This window comes from Chlamydotis macqueenii, chromosome 19 (genome assembly GCF_036417535.1).
Source record: "Chlamydotis macqueenii isolate bChlMac1 chromosome 19, bChlMac1.mat, whole genome shotgun sequence".
In the NCBI taxonomy this organism is placed as follows: Eukaryota; Metazoa; Chordata; class Aves; order Otidiformes; family Otididae; genus Chlamydotis; species Chlamydotis macqueenii.
In genome coordinates, this window is record NC_141574.1 from 7,891,560 (window position 1) to 7,908,029 (window position 16,470).

Below are 16,470 nucleotides of genomic sequence, written 5' to 3' on the forward strand. Positions count from 1 at the left end.
GTACATCCTGAACCTAAAATAGCCCGCAGTTCCGGGCGCGTTCCTCCCGGTGCCGGCTCTGCCTGTGTTTGTGTTTGTGAAGTTCCTTTCCTGCCGGCCGGGGAGTCTCGCTCGCATCCTGTGCGCCGGGCGCTGCCTCCGCATCGTTCAGCTCCGCTCAAACCCCATCGATCTGGCTTTGCCGTTTGCAGAGCGGGGGCCGACGCGTTTGCTGCCTGCGCGTCGGTGGCTCTGGAGAACCACTGCCAGCAAGAACTGGACCTGGAGGGACAAGGCACCTGGCTGCAGACCTTTAGAAATTTTTTTTTTTATTTTTATATTTTTTTTTTTTAATAGCACTGCAATAATCGCTGCTGCGGCTTGCATCGCAAATGCCGCCGCATCTCCCCGCTCCTCCTGCACACGGACGTTCACCGACCAGGCTGCCAGGGCGTTCGGCGTCCCCTGCACAGCGGGGCTGGACCTGGATCGGGCCCCTCACCGCTCTCCCCTGCCCAGGGTGCCAAAAAATCAAGACAGATCAGCCGCATCCTGGCAGTGATTTCTCTCCTGTCTTCTCCGCCTGGGGCAAAACCTGAACTTGTGACCCAGATGTGAGCAGCCTGTTATCGCATTAGCCGGCCCGGCTTCCCCAGGAGCCGTTTATTACCATACGAACCTACGCCACCCCCCGAAATTCAGCCTGGCCCTCTGAGATGGGACAGGAGATTTGCAGGTTAAATGGATATAAAAAGCACAGGTTTTCCCATAATTATTTTCCTGAATATCTGTCGATACTAATTAAAATTGTTTCCCATAATCAAATTTAAACCAGTGAGGGAGAGCAAGGGGTCACTGAAATCTTTTTCTTTCGCGTCGCTCCGGGATAAAAGCAGCTTTCAAATCAAATTAGCCAAAATCCACTCGCATCTCCCCTCCCTGTTCCTTAACAAAGGCAGGGACCCAGCACGGGCCAGGCTGCGGGGCGCTTCGGGGCGATGCCGTGCTGTGTCCTGCCCTTCCCTGGCCTTACCAAGCTTGGCCTAGGGCTGTTGGGTGGTGTTGAGGGGCTGAAGGAGACATCTCCCGGTGCCCTGCCACCCAAGGACACCCTCAACGCGCATGGCGTCTTCCCAGGCACCAAAACTGCAGATTTTTCTGTGGTGCTACACACGAGCATCTCGCTGCTCTGCCTGGAGGGACGAGGCCTCCCCCGGAGCCCTGCAATCCCCCAGCTCTGCGCAAGCCCTTCGTCTCCAGCGCGTCTCTAGAAAGCGGCTCCGAAAACTTGGCCGAGGCACCGGCCAGCCGCAGGCGGGCCGTGACCCGAGAGCCCTCCCCAGTTCGGGCTTTCCCTGCCTCCGGTCAGAGGTTTTTGGCAGCCAAGGCCGGACTCCTGGGAGCAGCAGTTGTTCGCTCTCCGGGACAGCCGGACATCCTATAGCTGCCATACAATCACCGGGGCTGGGACGAGCACGTGGTGCGTTACCCCGAGCGCTGCTGGCCGCGACGCCCCGGGCGCGGGATGCCCCTTTCCGGAAGCTGGTGCCAGGGCAAGGCAGGAGATGCAGGTCCTTGTGCCAGGCAGCAGGACTTGCTGGAAGCCAAGAAACAGCAAGACCAGAAGAGAAAACAACACCCTGCGTCTGATTCCCAACCTCTCTGGGAGCGATTTTGGGACAAATCGCTGAATTTGTCACTTGGCTCTCAGCTCTCCCCAAACCCCCTCGCCCTCGCTGGGCTCTGCTGAGGGAAGCTGCGGCTGAAACTCAAGGTCAGAGCCTGCAGAGCAGCCCGGTCCCGCCAGGATGGGGCTGCCGGGGTCCACTCGGGCTGGAAAAGCAAGAAAAAAGCAGGACAAGGGAGGAGGGATCATGACCAGCTCCCCAAAAATTAGCCAGACAAATTCACACCACTCAACCCCAGTGCCTTTACCAACAGCCTGGGGACATGCAGGATAGCTCTGGTTTTGGAGGCTGCCTGGGCTCGAGCCCCTCTGCTCCCGTGGTCCCTCCTTCCCCGGGAGCCTTTCACCTGGCCCGCAGGACGCTGGAGTTCAGCGGCAGTCGGGACGATGGCTCCAGCACGCGGGGACAGAGGTCCTGCCCTTCCCGGCGCTGCGAAACATCTCCGCCTTTAGCTGCAATGGGTTTCTAAAATTAGCTGCACACTCTGCCCTTGGATTCGAGCAGGACATTTCTCAGTTGTTTAATATCAAAAGTTAAAAAAAAAAAAAAAAAAAAAGAAGAAGGGAAAGGAAGCAAAGCACAAAAGCAACCCAGTCAATGCATGTCTAAGTTTATTTTATCACTTGTCCCGCAGAACTCAACATCTATTTTAAGTCATTTAGGAAGAGTACAAGTGTGAATAGCTGCAGAAGTTTTGCAATTCCAAGAGACCACATATAGCTTCTAAAAAAAGCAAATTTACCCTTCCCAACAAAGCCTCAACAAGCATCCCACCCTACCCTGGATCACGTTTCCCAGCTACTGATTTCAGACAACAAAAGCTCCTCTCCTCCGCATCCGAAGCCGATTACTTTATGGAGAGGTTGCGGCGCGCGGCAGCATCACCCCCTCGCCGGCACCTCGCCCCACAGCTCCCTCCCTTCCGGAGGGGCTCAGCTTAGCCCGCGCCGAGCGGGACAGGTGCGGCTCGGTCCCTCCGGGTTTATCCCTCCCTTCAGTTTAGGAGTATTTTACATTTTGCTGCTGGCCGCAGCTCCTATAAATAAAGGCAGGCTGCCCTTGGCAGATGTGAAGCCTATCGCAGCCTGCACGCTCCGTTAGCGGCCCCGGCTTCCCCGCAGCGTGAATGTGAATAGATCTGAATCCGCAATGAAATATTAATTGGAAGCAACGCTACTCTCCTATCTTCCGAGGGGAATTTTAATTGAGGACCGCACTAACGAGCTAATATCTTCCCGCGCCACGCGGTCACGGCAAGCCAACGCAGGAACAGGGGGTGCCGGACCCGTTCCCTTCATCTCAGCCTCTCCTGTCGCCTCTTTCTCCCCAAATCTGATTTTTATCTGCTGCCATCTCACTTGCTCTATCAGAGCCCAGCAGGACTGCTTGCATTCCGACAATTCAATAAATTGGAGCAAAATAGGAATCCTCAAATACCGCGACACTTGAAAACGCAAGTTCAGGAGGCTGTTTCTTCCACCCATTGCTGGCTAAATTTAGTCCACCCTGTGTTGCATTCAACTTAAACAGGATGGAAAGAGATGGCATCCGAAAGGAGTACCTCTTATCTTGCATTTCCATGCGTTTTGGTAAAGACTGAGCGCCCTGGGACATCAGGAGGACACGGGCACCGCTGCAGCCTCCTTGGGGAGGGAGGGAGGGCTGGAGACGCCGTGTCCTGCAAAACGACTCTCCGGTAGCTGAGGCTTTTTGATTTCCAAGGGTGGGAGTGGGAAGGGATCGTTGCCTCCATCCTACGAAGCAGAAAGCAAAGCTGTAGCGAAGCGGCTGGCAGGGAGTGAAGGGCCGGATCCTGCTGCGGGATGAAAGAGGAGCCGGCGCCGGCGGGGCCGCGTCCATCCGTCACTGCCACATGTCGCCCGCGTCCCCGTTCTCGTGGAACTTGTGGAGGTGGTCGGCGTACCTGGGAAACGGGCACAAACATGTTAACTCACAACAAGGCCCCAAGCGCGCCGGCGGCCGAGCAGGAGCCGCTTCGCTTCCGAATGCTGGCCGCGATCACCAGCACCGCGCGTTCCCCCAGCCACGGGCAGCGGCGACTGGAGCCAAGACGTGGGCCTGACCCTGACCTCTGGGCTCACGTTTGGCTTCAGCTGGCTTCCTCGCCAGGCAAGGGCCGCTCACGGGAAGGGATTTGGAGAACACCCGGCTGAAGACAGGTGGCTACCCTGCTCCACGCGCTTTTTGTGCCCCTCATCCTCACTGGATTAAGGGTTTAAAACCCAATTAACCACCCTCATTTCCAGGACAGAGGTGCACAGAGCGGTGCCCAAAAAATCTGCTGCAAACCACCCTGCTCTATCCACCGAGCCTGGGCAGACAACGCTCCCGAGCCCCGGGACCCGGCCTATCCTCACACCCACTTCTTAGCGCAGTACGCGGCGCAGTCCCTTCCCACGCTCTCGCTCCAGGCCGTTTTGTAGAGCACCTGCAAAATACGAAATGCGATCAGCTCTGCTTTCGCCCGCTGAAATCGTCCCCACCATCCCGTCCCCGCGGCCACCAGCAGAATCTCTGCTGCAGTGCCCACGTGCATCAAGCAGAGACCTAACGGGATGCCCTTGCGTTACCCGCGCAGAGAAATCCGGCGTGTGTTCCAGGGGGTTGCCCTCAGGACGGTCAGGATGACCTTTCCCAGTAGGTTATTTTTTTTGCCGGGGCCATGAGGCTGCAGCTGCGGTGGTTTGGGGCAAGGCAGGCACGCTCGGGGCTGCGCAGGGATGGAGATGTTTTTTGGCACAGGCTTAAGAAGGGTCACTGCTTGGTTTGGCTCCTTTTTCCCTTCGTGCCGCTGGGTTCCCACGTCAAAACTGTGGTCCAAGGAGGTGGGGAGGTTTTGGGAAAAGTCCTCCTGTCCCAGCCCTGGGGATCTGCAAGCTGTTGCTATCTCGTCACCGGGGAAATACTCCGATTTCACACACACCCTTCAGCGCGCCTCCAGCTCAGAGTTAACTGAAATCACAACAGGCAGAGGGCACCGGCCGGGAAGGGGCAAAGGCTGCGCTGCCTGCCGGGATCAGCGGCAAAGATCCCACGCTGCTTCGGCCACGGGGATGGAGGAGCCCCGCTTTGCCCAGTCCCCGTCGGACACGCGGTGCATGCCCAGCCCAGGCAGCACTGGGTGCCCAATTTCAGGCCCTTTTGTGTCTAGATGAAGTAAGATACTTCCAGCCATCTAATATTTATGAATTTTACTTTTTTTTTTTTTTTAGGTTGGAGCTTTAAACTTTAATGATGTTTAACTTTTTATTTTCTTTACTCCTTTCCTCACCAAAATAACACAAAGTCAGTTCTACTTTGAGAGGATCAGGATAGAAATATTGTTCTGATTTGTCTTTCATCTTGTTTCATTGTTTAATTATTTATCATTTTGTTTTTTTTTTTTCCCCCTTGAAATGATAAATAAACTCCCAGATACTGTGCAAGGATACAGGAGTTTGTAACACAACCAACTCCCAGGGGATTCGGGCTGGCTCGAGCCCCTGTTCCTAAGCAAACGTCTGCTTCTAGAGAAGTTCTAGACATTCCAACCCTAACGTACGGTTGGGGAAATTTGAAAACCAGAGAAAAACAGAGTCACAGGACAAGTAGGAGACGTGGGGAGAACCAGAGCTCGCACAGCGTAACGCAGAGCCAGAGCTCAGCACCCATGCTGCCCACGCTCCCAGCTGCCCCGTGCCAATGATATATCATCTGCAACGCGCTCGCTTGGCATAATATCTTAAATAAATGCAAAAAAAAAAAATCCTCCCTGGATGGTTTGCTTGCTGATATTTTGTTGAGGCGCCCACCCCGCTGCGGCCCCTGCACTTACCAGAAAGACGAGGCAGTGCAGGAACAAGGTGTAGAAGAAGGCAACGGTACGAGCTGTCTTGTTGGACAGGATGAGCCGCCCCTGCAGCGAGAGCAGAAGGGAAAAAAATCCCGTTTTAATGCGGGTCAGCGGAAACCAGCCCACCCCGCGCAAAGGCTCAGAGGGACCCTGGCTGAGATGGGGGCCCTGTTTGTGCTGGACCCTACATAAACACACAGCCCTGCCTGCACACCAGCTCCAGTGAGGGACTCCGCGGAATGACTCAGAGGATGATTTCGTAGCCAAACTCACAGCGATGGTGCAGGCTCCCAAGCGCCCCGGCACATTTCAGGGGTGACCGCTCTGCACCCCGGGGTCTGCAGGCTCCTCCAGCTCCTGACATCCCTCCCTGTGAAGCTCCAGCCAGCTCAGGCTAAAGCAACCGTGGTCCCGTGCTGCAGCTCTGGACGCCCCGGCACGCACTCACACCGGCAGCAAAGAGCTGGTAAATTGGGATTAAAGGCTTGGTATGGTCTGGAGCCCCAAGCATTTGCAGCAGTGAGGCTACGTGCATCCCGAGAGCCGTCTACACCCTCTGCCAGGCTGCGGTGATGGCTGAGCACCTTGGAAAACGTAAGCTCGCCAGGATGCCAGCCCTTCAGCTCGCCCGTGAGCCCGGCTGGGTACCACTGCAGGAGAGGCCACGGGGCAGGGGAGCATCACGGCCCTTGGGAAGGCACCCAGCACTGCTCGGGCTAAAGCACAGCATCCCCAAAGCAGGGATTGCCAGATGGACATGGCCCGGGGGATTTTGGAGAGCAACCGTGAACAAAATTCCTTGGGCATCTTCAAAACCTTACAGCCCTCATTTTGGAGAGGCCGCTGAACAGCAGCCCGACCCTGACGATGTCTGAGCCCTTCTGGTCCGGGACACTGGGGTCCCGATGGGAAAACCTTTGTGTCCATCCCTTCAAAAGAGCCAAAATCAGGAGCAACCGCAGTGCAGAAGAGCAGCTTATGAAGGACGGACCCTACCTTCCTACAGAGCAACTTTTTATTCCTGCCGTAAAAGCCAGGGATTCATTATGGACAGAAGCACATTCCCCAGCCACCACGTGGGCTTTCCAGAGCCAGCATTAAAACCCACAGATCTCCCACCAAACCCATTCTGGGCTGAAATCGTCTTTGCTATTCACGGCCATGGCGGAGGCTGCTGTAACAAACACGATTATGTTCTTAAATATTCCCAAGGAATAACTCCCCAAAGTCAGTTTTTTTGTAAACGCCTTTCATTAATTCCCCGCGGTGCTGGCACGCCACCCAATCCATATTCATGTTGGCATTTGCTTGGTTTTTATGCAAATTACAACTTTGCCTTTATTACAACATATTTCTGTATTCCGTGGCTGTCGCAGACTGGCAGCCCCACATTAACCTCTGTTGCACTGGATAGCTGGGGGTTAACTCAGCCAAAACCTGAGCCTGAGCCTGCTGCTAATGTCACAAATTCAAATATAAATCAGATCTTCTCAAAACCCACATTTTCAGCCCAGAAAGCAGCATTCATCCCTAAGAGATGGCAGCCAAAGCCCTCCTGCCCGCCCCGGCTCAGGCGAGGACCCTCTCCTGCTGTGGATGCCAGCAGCTCCCCAATGTTTTCCCCTGACACTGGCCGGGGCTGTGGGATCGCTGGCCGGGTTGGGACTGGGTCACCCGCTCTGGCCAGGACCTTCTGGGATGCTGTGGGATGGAGCAAAGAAGAGGGAAGGGAAGGGCAAGGGAAGAAAGTAAGTTTTCCTAAACTCCGGCATGGCCCTGGCGTGGTCCGCACCCCTGCCCGGGGGAGCAGGGATGGGGTCTGTCCCCCACCCAGGGCCAAGCCCAGCAGTGGTGTTCCCAGTGCAGGCACTGGGCTAAAATCCTCTCGTCACCCACTGCGATAGGGCAGGTGCAGCCCACTCACCATGCTCAGCGTGGCTTTGTCCCAGGGACTGAGGCTCAGGTACTTCCGCTGGCGTTCCTGCAAGCAAATGGCACAAGATGCTGATCTTTGAGGCTCAAAGGGGCTGATTTAGGGTTTGCAAATCAGGGAAGGAGCTCTGTGCCCTGGGATGCTCCCAACCCCCATACACACAGCCGTAGGGAACATCCTGTGTGCAAAACGGCTTTTTTTATTTTTTAATTTTTTTTATTTTTTAAAGTGAATGGCATTTGAGTGTGTTTTATGCTTTCAGAGTGCTGTCCCTGAACTTAATCCGTGCGATGAAATAATTTTCCTGAGCGGTTTCATCCTCTGGCTGCTCCTTCCCTTCAACCCACCTGGACCACTGTGCTGCGAGCAAAACCGGAACCGAGCAACGCAACCTGCCCACCGACCGCAGCGCGCTGCAAAGCCTCTTCCCTCCCCGCGCAGGGCGCAGCCGTGCTCCGCGACGCTGAAATGCGGCTGGCTGGGTGCTACCCCAGCTGCGGGAGGCAAGGGTCCCATGGCAGCAGGAGGGGCTGATGTGGAGAGAGGGTGCTGGGGGCTTTTCGTACCTTCCTGCTGAAGGAGGAGAAGGGGTCCAGGCGCTCTTCGTACTGGGAGGAGTAGCGCTGCTCGGTGTCGTCCCGGCTGCCGCCCTGAGGGAGCAAAGGCAGGGTGAGAGCCCGCCGGCGCTGGCGTAGCTGCCTGTACCTAACCCCTGCCCCAGTGTGAGCGGCGTATGGACCCCCAGCACAGGGCCAGGACCCCCTGGGCTGCTCATTTGGAAGACGTGACCCCCAAAAGATGGAGCAGCACAGCCCAGAGCTGGCCCACGGGGCCAACAGGATCTGCCCCCTTCAAAATGGAGAAGCACAACGGGGGTTATTTTACAAAGTCCTTTCTTCCATGGGGACTCCACCTGTGTCCCCCTGTTTTTTGTCCTTTCTGTGAATTTATAGCCATCTGTGTCACCCCAGAGAGCTCAGCTGGGCTGGTGCAAATCCCACCCGGAATCCCTTTGTCACTGGGCCGGGTGGGAGGGAGACAGCGGTTTGGGAGGAGGAAATCAATGTTTAAACAGACAGCTAGTACCAGCTGGGCAAAGGGCAAGGAAAATGAAGGAAACTCCATGAAAGAAGTGAAAGATGCAGATCGGTTCAGACACGCCGGGCTTTAAACTCCATTCCCCTGCGCAGGCGTCGCTGGACGAATGGCGGCAGCGAGCCCCGAGGATGCTCGCACAGCCTGCACACCCCTGCTCCGCCTTTCTCCAACGCTACTCTACTGCAGATTCCACATCGTTCCTGCCCAAAACCAGCCCGGAAACAGCACGCACTGTCACCAGGCAGGGTCACGGCCCGGTGCGAGCCCTGGCTCCCAGCGATGCGGTCAAGGGCTCCGGTGCGAACCTATCCCTCTCCCCCAGCTCTGCCTCACCAGCGCGGCGACGCTGACATTTACCGAGGTCTTTCTGGCCCCGTTACTACGTGCTGCTGGTTGTGCTGCCCAGCCACCCCAGCACGCTGGCCGGCAGCCCCGTTTCACGGCGGGTAAACCCCGCTGCGCGCAGACCTTTAGCAAATATGCCCTTACACGCCGCAATACGATCCGCCGGTCACCGCGCAGTCAGGAGCCGGCGATGAGAGCAGCTCCCGATTTAGGGGCGATGAATTCACTACGGCCTGGCCTTATTGAATGATCTTTGATGATTATTTTTAACGCCTCACATGCCCGATTAGGTGGGGAATTATGCAATCCCCCGCGCCGCTGCGTCCAAGGCTTTTGCTCTTTGGATCATGTGAATGGCATTCAGGGGTTGCCTTGTGGCGGTGGATAAACATGGACATGATCTTCTGCGGGAGAAACGGGCAAAAATGTCAGAGGGGCTGACCCTGCGTCATCACTGGGACATAAATAAAAGAACCAAATAAGGGTCCCTCGCGGCTGCAGGAGTTTCCCATCCCCAAACGCTGTTAAAGTATCCATCAGTAAAATGGACTCAGGCCAGCCAGAGCGAAAGGCAGCGGCTTCGGGGGAGGATGGCAGGGCAGGCAGGGCGAGGAGCCGGCGTTTGGACCAATGCCCCCTCCCGTTATTGTCACTTTTGCGAGGCTGCAGTAGACCCGAAGAAGTGGTTACAACGGGAAGGTCCCCAGGCAGCAGCCTGACCCGCTTGCACAAACCCCCGGGATTTCCAGGGATGAAACCCCCAAGGCATGTGGCATGACCAGAGCAAGTTGTGGCAGCCTGCTCTGGCTGCCTCCTCATGGCGTTACTGGGATTACTGGGACGGTTTTGGGCTGGTTTTTGCTCTTTTGGGGACAAGCTCAGGAGAGTGGGAAGCCAAGCAGCTCTCTCTGCTGGCCACGAGAAATTCAGGGCAGTGGCGAATGAGCACAGGTATGACAGGATGAATTCTTTTCCAGCCTCTAACTGCAGGGATTTATCGCAGGAGGTCCTGATTTAACCGCTTGCTGCCTGGTTGGGCAGGAGCATCCGCTGCCTGCTGGAGCATCACACTGCTGGCAGCGAGGGTCCAAAGGGTTTGTGGCAGCTTTCGGGGAGGAAATTGGAGCTTCTTGCATCAAAGATGTCAAACACCTTTCAGCACGGTTAAAAACGACCTTCCCGGCAGAGGGGCTGGGAGCACCGCACCCTTTGTCACCCCAGTCATCTCCCACTTTCCAACTTTCACGCAAGGTGCATGGGCCAACGTGCGATTGCACACACGCGGTAACGGTCGGTGTTTGCGGTCCGTCTGTCCGTGAGAACCCAGCCGGAGGACGGACGGCCAGCCAGCCACTCACCCGGCCAGGGTAGCTCTGGAGGAACTTGATCTTCTCGTAGAGCTTGATGTTGTCGGCTCTCAGGTTGTCCAGCTCACTCTGCAGCGCCTGCACCGTGTGCTGCATCATGCGGTTCTCCTGCGTTTGGGGAGGAAGGGGGCTGTCAGCAGCGAGGCCGGGGCAAGGACGGGATCTCACCGGGTGGCAGAAGAGGGGGCATCCAGCCAGGGTTCAGACCTCTCTCGGGAATTAAAATCCCCCAGCTTTGAATTAAAATTGCTCCCCAATTAAAATTGTCCCAGCTGCCTCTGAACGGGGCCCCCAGTCCCAAACCATTAACAAACCTGATTCTCCTGTGGCCCAAGAAGGGGCCGAGGCAGCCAAGGCAGCTGTGGGCTGGGACCTGCTCCCGACAGGAGGTGCAAAGCCAACCTGCTGGCTTCAATTTGTAGAGCTATTGGGTAAAAATGTGCCCTAAAACCACATTCTCGATGTGCTTTTAATACAGCACCACCAAAAGCCGTGCCGAACGGCCAAGCACAGGATTTTGGACCTGCCCTTGAGCTGGAGCAACACCAGCCCATAAATTCCTCGCAGGTCACTGGAGCAGGTCCTGCAGCCTCTGCCGCCACCCTCCCTGCCTGACGTACCCCCTCCAGCTCCTGGTTCCTGGCCCGGAAGCGTTCCCTCTGGCTGGAGATGATGGAGAGGAGCGAGTCCACCTGACCTTCGGGGATCGAGGTGCCGGGGGACGGTGGGTGACCTGTGAACAAGGCTTGGTGTGAGATGCCCACCATCAGCAAGCGGGGCTTGTGGGCACCCAGGCAGATAACTCCTGCGCACAGCTATTACAACTTGGACTAGTTTTTATGCTTCTTTTTTTTTTTCAGTTTTTTGAGACTTTATCCTGGGAATGGACAGGTTCACTGCCCACAACCAATTGCATTATTTGGTGCAGCCCATGGCTGCCTTCCCGTGACCCCAACCCCCCCAGGCCCAGCCCCGCAGCAGCCGTAGCCCTAAGAAAAGACCCCCAGCCAGCTCGCTGTGCCCAGGAGCCCCATTTTCGGGTGCCCCACATGGCTGCCCCCCACGGTGGGGCTTTGCAGGTGCCCGGGGGGCTGCAGCCATCCCTCCCTGCTCTGCCTTCCCGGCGGCGGGAGGCCGCCGCAGCCAAGGAGAAACGCGTCCGCGAGGCCGTGACTCAAGTGGCTGCGCACAGCGCAGGACGGGTGGCCGCACGTTGTTTGGCTTGGTGGGACCGCTGCTGCAATATTGTTTATCGCGTGTTTGCAAAATCTTTCAAAACAAAAAAAAAACCCAAACCCAAACAAAACAAAAAAAAAGAAGAAAAAAAAAAGAAAAAAAAAAGAAAGGAAGTGGGTTTAGTGGGTTTTCTTCCAGAGAAGCCAAGCGTCGTTATTTGTTTGATTCATTTTCTCCTGCAGACCTCGGCACAGGAGCCACCATAAAGGAAACGTTTAGCTCACTGGCTCTGGAGAGGGTTTGGTGCGGAGAGAGCAGGAGTTAAAGCTCACGGGGTTTGGTTCAGCCTGGGTTCGCTGCCTCGGCACGCAGCCGGGGCTGGCCTGTGCCCGCTGCACCACCTCAGGAGCAGCTGGAGCGCCGGCAAACTGTGCCGAGCATGGAAGACCCATCGCTGCCCCCGTGAAGGACACGCCGAGCAGGAGGTGTCTGCGCCAGCTGAGGAGCATCCTCACGCCGCCACCCCCAGAGAGGCGACCACCCTGCCCATGGCACCAGGATGGCACCCACCAGCACCTTGCACACAGCGCCGTGCCGGCATCGCGCCCGCCTCTCACCGTAAAACAGCGCCGTGGCCTCCTTGATGGGCTCAGGTATCTTCTCCAGGCTGGGGCCGGCCGCACCCTGGGCAGCAGAGGCAGAAGGGATGAAGTATTTCCCACCCGCCCGAAAGTGCCTGGGGCAAAGCAAACCCCTCCCGGGTCCCGCTACCGCCCCAGCACCCGCAGCATCGCTGCCGAACAGGCACTCTGCAAGGATCAAGCCCAAGACAACGCGCAGGGGCTGGTGTTCAACCCTTAGATCCCACCCCTTCCCTGGGAAGAAGGGATGGATGGTTCCTGGATGCCAACGCGACCACTCCCTCCTCCCATGCCAGCACCATCCCACTGCACGGGCGCCTTGCAACCCGTGAGTCGTGAGAAAGGAAGAAAAAAAGGGGAAACAACAACAATAACAACAACAAAAATGAAGAGGTGATAAAACTACTCCCATGCCTGCTCTTGGCCCCTCTGTCAGTGACAGTCACCCCTCGGGGACATTTTGAGTGGTCCCTGCCCACTGCCGGGAGCCAAGCGCCACGGGTCGGGGTTACCTCTGCATCCGGGCGATGCACGGTGGACAGGGCCTGGATGGTGCTGAGGTCGTGCTCCAGCTTGGCGATGAGTTCCTTCTGGCCGGCCAGCGTGGACACGGCCTCCGTCAGCTGGATCTGCATCTCCGCGCAGCGCACTGGAAAACAGAGCCGGGGCCGTCACTGGGGGTGGCCCAAAACCCCCAGTTTTGCCAAGGGGACACTCAAAAATGCTGAGAAACCCCCACCTGCAGCACCAAAGGCAATTCACAAGCAGCAACCCCATTTTCTCCTTATTTCTGGGGGCAGCGGGAGGGACCCCGCCAGCAGCCCCTGCTCTGCTCCAGGCAAAGGTGCCCAGGGGTCCCAGCCCACCTTGGCAATGCCCAGGGCGGGCAGTGGTCCCCGGGCAGGACCAGTGCCACATCCTAGTGCCAGAGGCAAGGCGAGCAGGGAGCTGCTTGCACCGGCACAGCCACTTCAAACGCATTGGCAAGGTATTTTTGGTGCCCCAGGGGTACCCGGCAGCACCCTGGCTGGGGAGAGTGGGGGGACCTGGAGGGGGACAAGGGGACCCAAGCCCAAAAACCGATCCTCGGGCCTGCTCCGCACAGAAAAGGCGTGACGGAGGTGGGGTCCAGGCAGCACATCCCTGGGCATGGGTGCTGGGACAGGCACGGATGGCACTGCGGGGAGTTGGAGCTGGGTGGGAGACGTCTCCCGGGAGGGGCTCGGGTGGGACCGATCCTGCCCCACGGCGCTGGGCGAGGCTGTGCAGCCCCCCAGCATCCCGGCTCAGCCAATTTTCGATGAACGAGCCCTCTTTCCAGTTGCCCCCCAGAGTAAAACCCACACCCTAAACCACAACAGGCGCTTGCCGGAATGCTCCAGGAGCAAAACAAAAGCCTCTCGTTCCCCTCGTATAACCCCGGCCCAGATGTGAAGCATCGGCGAGACACGCCGGGGCCAAAAACGCGGCTGCAGCAAGAGGCGCGGGACCAGCACCGTGGAGCGAGCTCCTTACTTCGTTCTCAAACCCATCCCGAAACACAGAGCGTCAGCAAGCAGGAACCCTGTCCTGCAGCAGAAATCTACTTGTTTCACCTTTCTCCCTTCTTGCCAGCAACGCCTGGGCTGAAAAAAAAGCTCAGCTCAAGGTTCAAACCCTGTGCTTTGCACCGCTGCCTCTGGGACGCAGGATACGTCCACCTCTGCCTGGATTTCCAGGTGGGTGAAAGCTCAGGTCCCAGCTGCTCCAGTCCCTCCCTGATAATTCCCATTGTAATTATTCCCCTGAATTCCAGACGGCTGGAAGGCAAAAATCCTCATTTATCAACAGCCAGGGAGCAAGAAACGCAACGGCTGCCGGGGAAGCAGCCGCGCTGGGGGAAAGCGAGGGCAGACGGTTGTGCCCGCTGGGCCTCCTGCCCTCTCCGAAACCTTCAGACGAGGGGTGCCAAGTGTCTGCAGCTCAACTCCAGCTCACCCAGTCCGGCCAGGCTGGGAGCCGCCCCACGCACCCCGAAACTGGCTGCGGAGAGGGGTCTTTGCACTGGTGAGCCTGGCTGGGAGGGCTGGGCTCAGGGCAGCAGCGATGGCGGCTCTAAGGAAGTCACACCCGAAGCCAACACTGCTTTCGCACGAAGTGGGGGCTTTGCGGGTGCGAATTTTCCCCCTTTTTGTCAGAAATGCAATTCCTGTGTTATCGAAAAGGGACCAAGCCTTCCCGCAGGGAAAGGGAGGTGGCACGCGCTGCAGGCACAATCCATGGATTTATTTTTTTTTTTTTTCCCCCTGCATATTTGTATTTTATAGGCCCCAAATACAAGGCCCAGGAGCGGCTGCGATAAAGGCGCAGTCCCACTGGAGGTCAGTGTTTCTCAAGAAATAAAGAATCGCCGCCTGCTCAGAAACATGGGTGGCCTTGCATTAACGAGATTTGGAAAGAAGAAAAACCTCTTCCCTACGGTTAATTATTTAATTGTCTGCCTCTTTAAATTGCATTAAAATGTAATTGGGAAGCTATTCCTGGCCAAGGATGGGCTGCCAGGCTCCGATCCTGCACACGCGGCCCCGATTGCAGCGCAAAGGGCCCGATGCTGCTCTAGCTGCTGCATGGTGCTGGGAGCAGAGCGCGGGGCTGGCCAGGGCAGGACACGCTCCCCTGCCTCCCACCCTGCCCCAATACTCCCTGCGGAACCGAGCTGTGGCCTCCTGCTGAAGGAGACCCGAGCCCTGGATCCCAGCTCCGAGTTCCTCTCTTAAATGGACTTTTTTTTTTTGGCAAAGAAAAACCCACAGATTGAATTTTTCAGTTTGCTTAGGAGAAAAAAAGGGGTTACCAAAGAAACAAGTCTCCCAGTTTTAAAGAAAGCAGTGTCTGTCCTTCCCTTGGGTGTCACCACACCGGCCTTCGCCAGTCTGCCACAAACCGTCCTCCACAACTGCAGCCACGCCTGGCACTGAAAGCAACGAGAACGCGCGGCTCTCCCGGCTCGGCGGGTCAGCTCGCGCATTGAGATTGAGCAAAAACAGAGAAAAATCCGCCTTTGTCTTCTTGAAACTGCTGTGCTGGAAAGCCCTCGCTCTGACCCTGCAGATGTGCAAAGACCTCAAAGGCTGCGGAAGACGGAGAGGTACTGCAGGAGATAATGGGACAAAGGAGGTGAAGCCCTGCGGAAACTGGGATTTTAAAGCACGTACCTCCAACTCTGTCTTTCCTGACTTTTGAGGCAATGGAGAAACAGGCCTGATGTTTCCATCACCTTACAGAGAAAAGAAACGAAGTGCAGCACCTGACATGGGCAGAAGTCACTCACCCTCCTCGCACCGTGTCTGCGGTGCCGCTCGGCGCAGGCAGGTCGGGGTTTGACTTGGCGGCTCCTCCTGATACGCAGAAAACAAGCAGCTGAGGCTGGATCGTTACTGAAAAACATCTTCTGCTTTTCTGGGAGTCCTTGGGAAGGTGGCGGAGCAGACGGGAGCTGGACCAGGAGTTTTGCACGGGACACTTGTGAAGTTCCTAGAGAGCAGCTGGCTGGGTGAACTCCCGTTGAACGGGGTTTGCTGACACTGGTCCCAAATCCCTGAGCTTTCATCTGGCCTGGCTGGCCAGTAACACACAGGTCACTAAAAAAACCTTTCTGTGGACAGACTCCCAGGAGTCTGGCAGGAACCACGTGCAACAAGTCACTGGAAGTCCCCAGTGCAACCACGGAACTTTGGCTACTAACAGCTGAACTTGGGCTAGCAGCCTGATGCCACAGCCGGACCCTCCTGGGCTGGAAGAGAAGCACCTTTCAGGAGAACCATCAGCCACCAGCTTCTTCCCACCACCCTATGTGACTGATCAACTCTTCACATCTTTTTGGTGTCACTGGACATCTGGCCCGATGGAACGCCCAGCGCGAGTGGGTTCAGGCCGCCTGCAAGGAACCAGCCACTTTGCAAAAGAGTGGTCATCCCTCAGGAAGAATATTGGTAAGGCTCTTGAAAAGCATCATATCCTGCCCAAAACGGAATGAGTGATTAGAAAGAGCCTCTGCTCAGAGAGGGTGCTGTAAAGATGTCTGTCCTGGGGAGTCTAAACGTACCTCCAACCACTGCCCGCTGACACTGCCAAGAGATGAAACAAATGCCATGAAACGGCAAAATGAAAGGCCATGCAGTCAGACACAAAGGTGTCTCAGAGAGGAAACAAAATGGCCCTAAGTTGAGAAGAAAAGGTTTAGCTGAATCTCACTCCTTTCATTGTAGAGAGCACCCTCAGCCTCGCGCTCCTCCAGAGCTGCAAGTCAAAATCCTTGCAGTGAACACGGAGGAAACAAAGGCCTGAAGCCCCAGGCTCCACGGGCACGTTGGCGGGGAGCTCCGAGCCCAGCAGATGCAGGGGCTCGTTG

General features: G+C 56.7%; 1 protein-coding gene across 1 annotated transcript in view; it reads right to left on the reverse strand.

Moving 5' to 3' along the window:
• Nucleotides 1-2,261: 2,261 nt before the first annotated feature.
• CUX1 (cut like homeobox 1) overlaps nt 2,262-16,470 on the reverse strand; it is a 275,849-nt gene continuing 261,640 nt past the window's right edge. Inside the window, exons 15-23 of the mRNA XM_086763223.1 lie at nt 12,593-12,729; nt 12,057-12,123; nt 10,884-10,996; nt 10,255-10,371; nt 8,020-8,103; nt 7,445-7,501; nt 5,503-5,583; nt 4,052-4,116; nt 2,262-3,591 (exon numbers count right to left, since the gene is read on the reverse strand). Coding sequence (XP_086619349.1) covers nt 3,531-3,591; nt 4,052-4,116; nt 5,503-5,583; nt 7,445-7,501; nt 8,020-8,103; nt 10,255-10,371; nt 10,884-10,996; nt 12,057-12,123; nt 12,593-12,729 — 782 coding nt within the window. The 3' untranslated portion in view covers nt 2,262-3,530. The remainder of the gene's footprint in view (nt 3,592-4,051; nt 4,117-5,502; nt 5,584-7,444; nt 7,502-8,019; nt 8,104-10,254; nt 10,372-10,883; nt 10,997-12,056; nt 12,124-12,592; nt 12,730-16,470) is intronic.